This window comes from Nicotiana attenuata, unplaced genomic scaffold (genome assembly GCF_001879085.1).
Source record: "Nicotiana attenuata strain UT unplaced genomic scaffold, NIATTr2, whole genome shotgun sequence".
Taxonomy (NCBI): Eukaryota; Viridiplantae; Streptophyta; class Magnoliopsida; order Solanales; family Solanaceae; genus Nicotiana; species Nicotiana attenuata.
In genome coordinates, this window is record NW_017671319.1 from 95,138 (window position 1) to 106,421 (window position 11,284).

General features: G+C 34.8%; 1 protein-coding gene across 1 annotated transcript; it reads left to right on the forward strand.

Annotated features, from left to right (window-relative positions):
- Positions 1-9,285: 9,285 nt before the first annotated feature.
- On the forward strand, positions 9,286-11,002 carry LOC109207532 (probable aspartic protease At2g35615). The gene is made up of 2 exons (XM_019370473.1): positions 9,286-10,531; positions 10,633-11,002. Exons 1-2 carry the CDS (start codon positions 9,391-9,393, stop codon positions 10,914-10,916), a joined length of 1,425 nt encoding a protein of 474 aa, XP_019226018.1. The 5' UTR covers positions 9,286-9,390; the 3' UTR covers positions 10,917-11,002.
- Positions 11,003-11,284: the final 282 nt, after the last annotated feature.

Below are 11,284 nucleotides of genomic sequence, written 5' to 3' on the forward strand. Positions count from 1 at the left end.
ATCCCTAAACATCCACGGTCCACAATTTACAAGTCTTCACGATGGCCCTTAACCAGTGATTACCATATTTCTACAATTGAGCAAACCATTCCTCTTGAATCAGATCACGAGGAAATCAAACTTTTAAACCAAAGTCTATAGAAAAATATAGGCGAAAATACAATTATCTCCATTTTGGTTTAGTACAGATTGCAGCTAGACCTCTGTCCAGGGAAGGACTAGACACATCTCTACTCCTCTGTCTTAGAGATTCTAGATTTTTAGACTTCAATGATTCCCTCCTAGGAATGGTTGAAACCAACCTTCGTAGCGGTCCACTTTACTTTGATTGTTTTCCTAATTTTACGGTGTCTCTTAGAGATAGAAATATTTTAGATTCTTTAATTCTTAATGTTAAAACAGCCAATTACAAAACCAAAACTGGATCCTTACCAGTAGCAATTATTTAAAGAATACAGTACAAAGCCATGAGTTCTGCCTTTAACACTGGAGCCATGAAAACCCTCCATAAAGGAGAAACTGTTCTTTTCAAAACAGATCTACAAAGATCTCACCTATCAATACCAAAACCCATTTCTTGGAGCCAAGTTTCTCTACCACAAAACTGGTTACTACAAGATGCCACTCAAGCTGAAAAACCAGAAAATACTACGGTCTCTCAGATCCAACAATATTCTAGCGGATCTGTAGCCATTTCCTTCCAGAGATCATTTAGCCAAAGAGTCTCTGTCTCATCCTCTTCGACACAGTCTGAGATTCAGCATGGAAGACATTCAATATCTTCTTTTCCTTCTAGGATCGAAACAGTTAATTTTGACTCTAGGATCCCACAAGCCAAATATTCTGTAGAGACAACCCCTCCAACAGAAGTTAATTATGAACAACCTCAATCTCCCACTTACTCAACATTAGGTGCTGAATTAGGTGTTTTAGAAAAAGATTTCAAAATTGATAAAATAAAACTTCGAGCAAATTTTTATTCACCAGAAAATATTTTCAAAAGAACTTGGTTTTTTGAGAATTTTCAAGGAGATAATAGAAAAAACATCTGAAGTATCTACTATGAGTCTTTAAACTACATAAAAGAACAAATCAATTTCTTTGAATGGTTTGAGGCTTATGCTGAATATCATCAATTAGATTTTCCTTTTTCTAAATCAGTTAGTGTTTCAAAAATTTGGAAAACCTCTTCAGGAGAAGAAGTCCTCTCAGAACTTCCTCCGGCACAGGGATTTTCAACAAGTTATGCAAATGCTTCAGTAGTAGCTAATCCTTTCAAATTAAAAAATCAAAATGAAGCTATTACAGGCAAAGATATTAAAAGTATTTTTGAACAAAATAATTATACAAACAAATATTTACAATCCCTTGGTGAATATTTAGTTACAAAACCAACTTCAGCATCTACTAGTTCTAAGCCAGCAGATACCTCCACTTCTTCAATCCCTTTGTTTAAACCTTATGAGATCCCTAGAACTTTCACTACGGAACTTCGGATCCACCAAGCTAAAGACTATCCTCAGTTCTCTGACCTTCAGCGTAGGATCCTAAAAATTGAGAAAACCCTGATAGCTCAAGATACTCCAACTAAGGAGTCTTCTGTCCATGTTCTCCGAGAAACTGATTCTGACCAAGACCAATTCGCAGTCAGAGCAATTTATGAAAATCCTTCCCTAGAAATTAACCCTGTCAGAACAGGATCCTTCAACTGGCGTCAGCCCCAAAGACTTTACTATTCTAGAGCTACCCATCCTGATGTAGCCTTAGAAGAGAGACACGATGTTATGCAAAACAACTATAATGCCAATAATATCTATGAATGGAACATAGATGGTTGTTCTGAATATAATATTTTGGCCAAATTACAACAAATGACTATGGTAGCCACTGCATACCGAACTTCTCATAACTGTTCTGACCAGCTTACTACCCATGTCTTAGTAGCAGGTTTCACAGGTCAACTTAAAGGATGGTGGGATACCCATCTTAGCAAAGAAGATAAGAACCAAATTCTCTTAAGTGTCCGAGTTGATTCAACGGGAGAACCAATTCTTAAGGATGGCCTTACCATTCCTGATTCAACCAACACCCTGATTTATACCATTATCAAAACATTCATAGGTAGTCAAGGTATCTTTAGGGAAAGATCTTCTGAGATACTTAACAACCTTAAGTGTAAAACCCTTTCTGATTTCAGATGGTATAAGGATTCCTTTCTTACCCGAATCTACGAAAAACCTGACGGAAATCTCCCATATTTGAAAGAAAAATTCCTAGACGGTCTACCTAAGTCTCTTAGGGATTTAGTTAAAGAAGAACTCCAAAATCAACATTCTGGTGATATTATTCCTTACGAACAAATCACCTATGGCCAACTCACCAGTCTCATTCAACATGTCGCTCTCAAAATCTGTCGACATGATAAGATATTGAGACAATTAGCCAGAGATAGAACACAGACTCGCCGAGATCTAGGTAGTTTCTGTGAACAATTTGGTTTACCACCTTGTAGCAAAAAGCCTCACAAGAGACGAACAACCACGGATATGGAGATTACAAAATATAGGTCTTCTGCACCTAAGTTTAGGAAGACCAAACCATTTTCTTCTAAATCCAAAACCTTTCCCAGTAAAAATAAATCAACAAACTTCCAAACTCCCAATTCTGGCAAATGTTTCAAATGCAACAAACCGGGACATATAGCCAAATACTGCAAGTTGTCTAACAAAGTTAGAAATCTTGATTTAGATGAGTCCGTTCTTAACCAGACCGAACAACTTTTATTAGAAGATAGCGACACTTCTAATGTTGCTGATGATGAACTTGAACAGCAATTTAACAAACTCGAAGATGATGACACAAATTCATCTTCATCCCAATCTAGTCAAGAGGAACCTGTAATTAATGTTCTCTCCAAAGAACAAGATCTTCTTCTTGAAATAATAAGCAATCTCCAAGATTCTAAGCAAAAGAAGTATTATCTCGAGCAATTCAAACGAACAATAGATAAGCCTTCCAAATCTTCCTCTGATGTCTTTACCAATCATCCTCAAGTTGCCAATACTTACAATATTACTGATATCCTCAGTAGATTCCCTTCCCAAAAACCTAAGGTAGTAACTATCCAAGATCTCCAAACTGAGATAACATTCCTTAAGGAAGAAATTCGAGAAATTAAGGCTAAACAAGAATTAGATCGTCTTGTTCCCCAACAGCTCTCTACCAAACCTGAAGAGCCCAAACCAACTGAAGTTAAGAAATGCCAAGAAATGAGTTTTGGTATTGATAGGTGAGATCTTTGTAGATCTGTTTTGAAAAGAACGGTTTCTCCTTTATGGAGGATTTTCATGGCTCCAGTGTTAAAGGCAGAACTCATGGCTTTGTACTGTATTCTATAAATAATTTCTACTGGTAAGGATCCAGTTTTGGTTTTGTAATTAGCTGTTTTAACATTAAGAGTTAAAGAGTCTAAGATATTTCTATCTCTAAGAGACACCGTAAAATTAGGAAAACAATCAAAGTAAATTGGACCGCTACAAAGGCTGGTTTCTACCATTCCTAGGAGGGAATCATTGAAGTCTAAAAATCTAGAATCTCTAAGATAGTGGAGTAGAGATGTGTCTAGTCCTTTCCTGGACAGAGGTCTAGCTGCAATCTGTACTAAACCAAAATGGAGATAATTGTATTTTTGCCTATATTTTTCTATAGACTTTGGGTTTAAAAGTTTGATTTCCTCATGATTTGATTCAAGAGGAATGGTTTGCTCAATTGTAGAAATATGGTAAACACTAGTTAAGGGCCATCGTGAAGACTTGTAAATTGTGGATTGTGGATGTTTGGGGATCTTCCAGTCATAAATTGATTGCTGCAAATCAGAAAAGCTAATTTCTTCTTTGAGTTTTGGATTGGAGGAGGATTATGAGGAGGAAGATGAAGAAGTTGGAGAAGAGAAGGAATTTTTTGAAGGGGAGGAAGAAGGATGGAAGAAAGACATGGCTTAGATCTGCAAGTAATTACAACAAGATTAACGATGATAACTTTAATGCTTCCTCTTCTTGGTTCAAGAGACCATTGGGTTCCATAAGGATAATATTCAAGTTCTTAACTCAATATTATGTAGAAAAGTTAGATCTGAAAATCAAATATATGGATACATGTCTTCTCTTATATATAATAATTAAACCTAATTATTTCTTAAGAAGTTGTTCTTTAGGATGACCCAAAGGTTATAAATAACCATCTATAAGCCAACTAAGAATTATCATATCCACTTTTCTCAGAAAAACTGCTTACAGTGTAGATCCGAAAGGATCACAGTGCCATCCTTAAGAGATCTTCTTAAAAAGGTATAAGATTTAAGAAAGATATATAAAAGAAGCCAATATCTATAGATCTGAGTTTGATCTATCAATACCACATAAAAGCAAGTTAAAAACAAACCAATGTCTGTCATAAGTTTTCTAGTGACATAGGTTAAACCTAGAAAAAAAAACCAATATCTTTTTTAATTGTAGGATAATTTTGTTGGGAATTATTCCAATGTTTTGATGCAAATGCAATAATTTATTCCTTGTCATCTTTTTTCTGCTTTAAAATACCACCATAACCAATGTCTGATGCATCAGCCTCAACTATTTTGAATGCAGAAGGATCAGTGAGAGATAAGCAAGGAAGGCTTTTGACTTTCAACTTGATTTCTTTGATAACGTTGGTGTGGACTGAAGTCCACGGAGGTGGAGGTTTTTTCAACCTATCATGGAGAGGTTTTAGCAAATTGCTAAGGCTTGGAATGAAATCTGATACATAATTAACACATCCTAAAAATCTTTGAAGCTGGGTCTTATCTAAAATTTGGTCATGAAATTTGTCAGCAAATTGTATGGATCGTTGAATAGGGACAATGGTTCCCTGCTCAATATTGTGCCCAATAAATCGGATGTTGGTTTGAAAAAGACTATATTTAGTTTTTGATAAAACTAATCTATTTTCTTTGATAACATTAAAGAAAACCTTTAGATGTTTAAAATGTTGATCTATGCTAGTAGAAAATACTAAAACATCATCAATATAGACAGTAATAAAATTTGAAAAAGGATTAAAAATATCATTCATTATCCTTTGAAATTCGCAAGGAGCATTTTCTAAACCAAATGGCATTACATTCCATTCGTATTGTCCAAATGGTACCGTAAAGGCAGTTTTATACCTTTCTTTGGGATCTATTTGAATTTGCCAAAATCCTGATTTTAGATCAAATTTTAAAAAGATAGTTGCAGCATAAAGCCTTTGAAGTAAGTGCTTTTTGTTTGGAATAGGGTATCTAATCCAGCGAAGTACTTTGTTCAAAGGTTTATAATTGATGACTAATCGAGGGACACCTCGTTCTATTTTAGAGTTTTTATTGACGTAAAAGGCAGCACAACTCCAAGGGGATTTGCTTGGAGAGATGATGCGTTTTTCAAGAAGATCATTGATTTCTTTTTGACAATGAATGGTTAGCTCGTGATTCATCTGAATAGGACGAGCTTTTGTGGGGATTGTTTTTTCATCAAAGTCAGGTTCGTAAGGGAGCCTAACAATGTGTCTCTTGCGATTCCAAAAGGCTGTAGGTAAATCAGCACAAAGTTCTTCCTAGATTTTGGTTTCTAAAATTTTTATCTTGGATTGGAGAGAAGAATTTTGAAGCTGCTGTTGTATTGGAAGGCTACTTCCTCTTTGAGAAAATTGATCTGTGCTTCTTTACTTTTTATAGTAGACAAGAACTTTGCCATTGGAAGTCTATCGAAAGGAAGAAAGGTTCTACCTCCTATGCGTTCGATTAGAATTCCTTGTTTTGTTACCATAAATGGTATGAGCTCTTCGATAAAGGGAGTTCCTAATATAACTGGATTTAATATATATATATATATATATATATATATATGTATGTATGTATGTATATATATATGTATGTATGTATATATATATGTATGTATATATATACTTCTTTACTTTTTATGGTAGACAAGAACTTTGCCATTGGAGGTCTATCGAAAGGAAGAAAGGTTCTACCTCCTATGCGTTCGATTAGAATTCCTTGTTTTGTTATAATAAATGGTATGAGCTCTTCGATAAAGGGAGTTCCTAATATAACTGGATTTAATATGTGTGTGTATATATATATATATATATATATATATATATATATATATATATATATATATATATATATATATACACACATTACTCAAATATATACATATATATATATATACATACATACATACATTACTCAAATATTTTACGAAAAAAATAATCTAGCAATTTTAACTGAAAAATTAATGGCATGCAATCTAAATTAATAAGTCAACACTACTAAAACAAATAAAATATAACCGAAAATATAAACACAATTGAAAATCTAAAAAAAATAAACATGATACTCTTATGTAAAGTTACAACACAACATAAAATAAGTTTCATCATAATTTAAGTAAATATAGTTCAAAAGAATATGAAAACATAATTAAGTCTATAACCTCGTTCAACAATGAAATTCTACTTTAATGACATCACTCGTTGTATGCTAAGTTTATTGATGACTCATTGTTTCTGATATTAGGAGATGTAGTTTCAAAACTAGAACAATAACACAAGAAATTAGAAAATAATATTATTATTTAAATATTAAAAAGTAATATTATTTTAACATAGTTAAGTTTGCATATGGCCTCATCCAATAACAAGGTTCAACTTTAATGACATGTCACACCCCGACCTCGGGAGGTGCGACCGGCACATGACGCCCGAAGGCCCGTGCGAACCAACGCCCAGATTTAGACCTTTCAACGTGAGATCTAGGCCAACAAGGCCTCCAAGTATAATACTGAAATTTAAAAGTACGGTTCACAACTGATTATGGGAGAAACTTTCAATGTTATATATATATATATATATATATATATATATATATATATAGTCATAACCAGCATTTACATATACACAAGACCCTAGTCTGCAAGCCTTTAAGAGTGCCGTATTACATACTTTGATCGGGACAGAGCCCTACCATACCCAAACAACATAAACACATGGTTCAATATCTATCGATATAAGTACAGCTACTACGAAAGAAGTGGAGTATGACAACCAACCGTTGGAACGTGTATCCTACTGGGGAGGGACGGCACCGTGTCTATCTGTACCTGTGGGCATGAACACAATGCTCAAAAGAAAGGGGAGTCAGTATGAGAGATGTACTGAGTATGTAAAGCTGATAATCCAAATGTAAACAAAAAGCATAACATTTGAGATATGAATACCCAATTTCAACCTGGAGACTAAAGACAAGCCACCGAGGGCATGCACTGCAGTAACTATGAATCATGAATATATGCAAGTTTTGTAAAAATCAAGCCACTCATTGAGGCTATGCATAAAATATTTCATACAACTCAATATTGTTCCACCACTTTTTGAGGCATATCATCTCGTATCATGCTCAGCCGCTCTTTGGAACATTTTATGTCATATCGTACCTATCCAGAGAGGACTTGGTAAAGTCTCACGTCTTCATCACACTGAACCCGGTCTCAGGAGGTCTGGGTTGTGCCCGGCGTCAAGAGCATTGGGTGATATCACGTATCATATCATTCCGTACAAAGCCTCATGTAGGGCTCAATGATATCGATCTCCTAACACATCATCCCGTACCCAGCCTCATCGCGGGCTCAGTTAAACAAAATAGATATGCATATATAAAGTATAATGCAAGGTCAATTACAAGAGATATTAAAGTTAGACTCAGAGTGAATTACATTTTACAATCTCAAGATATTATCCAGAAATATCTTAGACTGGACAAGAAAATGCCACTGATAAAAAACATACAAAAACATGAATAACGTTTCAAGAAAGACTTAGATCAATTCAAGCGTACGACATGAGGATCAATTGAAAAGAAGCGCTTATATCAAGTCATGCCACGGCAGAATACTACCTTACATACCTAGGGCTACCTACACTTCCTAAATTCTTACACTTTTATGGGGATTATTTTTATCTCCAAGGAGTCTCCAACATCAACTACATGAATATAGATGATACAGTGATGATCACCAGCATCTTTACTTTAATCTATGAAGTTCGCTTTTGATTCTAGCCCTAAATTGTTTAGGAAATTCTTAGAAAGCTTGAGAGAATTTTTTGGGAAAATTGAAGCTGATAATATCGCGTAATTGTGTAAGAGAAGGAAGCCGTAATGAATTTTATATCAAATCTAGAAATTCCACCGCCCCATGCGTCAAACGGGTCACCCCGCACCGGCCATTGTGCCCAGTACAGCAGCTGGCGGAATCTGGTAAAATGTAATAACCTTTTTGTCCCATTAGCGTGTCGTCGGCTGATTGGCTGCGCTAGAAGTCAAACATATCATCTTTCGACTTCATGGGAGGATAAAGAGTGTGTGGTGTAACATGACATCACTCATTATAAGTCAAGTTTGTGGATGACTTATTCTAAGATTATGAGTATAATTTTTTTTTAAATTAGAATAATAACATAGCTAAGTGTAATAAAAAAATATAAAATAAATTAATTAAGAAAGAAACAAAATATAAGAGATTATGTAGAAATAGGTGAAATAAAGGTTGAAAATGAGAAATAAGAAAATAAAAAATAAATAATGTAAAAAGAATAATATTTGAAAAAAGAATTTTGAAAGTTAAATTTAAAACAAATTAAAAAGAAAAAAGAATAGAAATAAAAAGTAAATTAAAAAGAAAAGAAAACAGATTCAAAACATAACCCTGTAATTACATCATGTAATTACCAGCAATTTTCAGTCTCCTCTTAGAATTGAAGAGTAATTACACCCCATTAATTATACCCAGTTACATGTTGACCAAGTAATTACTTGGTGAGACAAACATACTAAAACTGTATAGTTATATCTAATTACATTCAAATTCAGTTACGGGGTGGCTTTCCAAATTGGCCGTAATAATCGTTTTTAACATGGACAAGATCTGCATTAAAAGTGGCGTGGAAGAACAAACAAAAATCTTCATTTTTATTACATGTATCTTCGCAGAATTAATAAACCTATTTGTGTCCTTCTCTTTTATGGGAAAACTCTTTATGCAATCAATTTATATAATTTCACTTCCCATTGTGTATTTGGTATTTCTATATTCCTTGCCAAAATTAATATATATTCACCCCCCTCCCCGATCAAATTCCCTATTTCCCGGACTTTCCATATTCTTACATGCATCGTTTTCCTCATAACCAGAACACATATTCTTACATGCATTCACTCTTTTTTTTATTTGCCTATAAAATAGGACTAATTATCAACTTCTGTTTTTCATAAATCCTCCCAAGTTCTACAACTATTCTTAAACCCTAGCTATGGAGATAAATCACAAAAACTCTTTTACTCTCTTATTCTTTTTAGCCTTTTTAGCTTTCTCTCATCTTGCTTTAGTTTCTTGTCGAAAAACCAAAACCAACCATGATGTAAAAGGATTCACTCTTGATCTCATCCACCGCGATTCTCCTCTTTCTCCCTTCTACAACCCTTCTATCACCCCCTCTCGACGCCTTAGAGATGCCTACCACCGATCCTTTTCCCGTGCATCTTTTCTCAAAACTGCCACTACATCATCGTCATTAGAGCGATCAAAACGAGAGCGTCCCTTTATCCACCAAAAAGAATTCCAATCTGATGTTATTCCAATCCCCGGTGAATACCTCATGAAATTCTCAATTGGTACACCCCCGGTGGAAACCGTTGCGATTGCTGACACTGGCAGTGATTTGACATGGATACAATGCAAGCCTTGTGCCGATTGTTTTCAACAAACAGCACCGCTCTTTGATTCTAGAAAAAGTTCCACTTATAGAACCGTCAAGTGTGATACTAAGGCATGTGAGTTAGTGGGGAGTACCAGTTGTGTTAGAAAAAATGTTTGTGAATATGAGATGAGCTACGGTGATCAATCACATAGTGTTGGTGATGTTGCTTTTGAGACCTTCACTTTTGATACCTTAAATTTTCCTTCAAAAACTGACAAAAGCAAAATTTCTTTTCCTAATGTTGTATTTGGTTGTGGCCATGATAATGGTGGAACGTTCGCAAATTTGACTTCTGGGATTGTTGGATTAGGAGGTTCAAATATCTCAATCGTTAAACAACTCGATAAAGAAGTGGTTGGATCATTCTCTTATTGTTTAATCCCATTGGATCTATCATCTTCTACTGCTTCTAATGCTACAAGTCATATTAATTTTGGACCTCTAGCACGTGTTTCTGGACCTAACGTTGTTACAACTCCTATAATTCTAAAGGAGCCCAGAACGTACTACTATATAAATCTTGAAAGTGTTAGTGTTGGGAAAAAGAAGTTGGCATTCAAGAGTTCGAGACTAAGTTCTTTTGCTGCTGATGGTGAATTAGGGAATATGATAATTGATTCTGGGACGACATTGACATTTCTCCCTAGTGATTTTTACGATAATTTGGAATCAACATTGGTGGATACGATCAAAGGTAACGTTAAATTGTGTGACCATTTCATTAAAAAAGGTTTAACTGTTATACAGATCGACAGATTCCAATTTTAATTATCTAATTATGTTATTTCTCGACAGGTAAAAGGAAGGAGGATCCGACGGGAACTTTTGCGCTATGTTACGAGTCGAAAAATGGTGTTATTAATGCTCCTGAGATTGTGTTCCATTTCACGAATGCTGATGTTGAGTTGTTACCAACGAGTACATTTGCAGAAGTTGATGAAGGTTTGGCTTGTTTGACAATTGTGCCAGCCGATGAAATTGCTATATTTGGAAACTTGGCGCAAGTGAATTACCTCATTGGATATGATCTTATACACGACAGACTCTCTTTCTTGCCTACTGATTGTACCAAGCACTGAATTAAGTGTTTAGTTAGGATTATTATTAATTTAAGCAGTTTTATGTACTCCATGAATTTCGCTTCTATAAAGTTTTAATTATTCTTCGTTTGTTGGTCTTATTCTTTTGTTTCTTGATTTAGTCTTCTACAAAGAAGAACTGAAAATCATGATATTTCATTAGGGATTTTCCTTTTCAAAAGAAAAAGTACAACAACCTAGTGTAATCTCACTAGTGGGGTCTGGTGAAGGTACACTACCCCGAGGGGTAGAGAGGCTGTTTCCGATAGACCATATTCTCAAGAAGACGAAGCGAGACAATATATCAGGGTAAAAACTTACCTGCACCGGGTGTTTACACCAAACTAATAAATACATGACATGTGTCT

What these genes read in the sequence shown, in the direction of transcription:
- LOC109207532 (XM_019370473.1), top strand. Translation starts at nt 9,391, where the DNA reads ATGGAGATAAATCACAAAAACTCTTTTACTCTCTTATTCTTTTTAGCC. An exon ending in ATTGGTGGATACGATCAAAG is followed by an intron (nt 10,532 to 10,632) that starts GTAACGTTAAAT and finishes ATTTCTCGACAG; the next exon opens with GTAAAAGGAAGGAGGATCCG.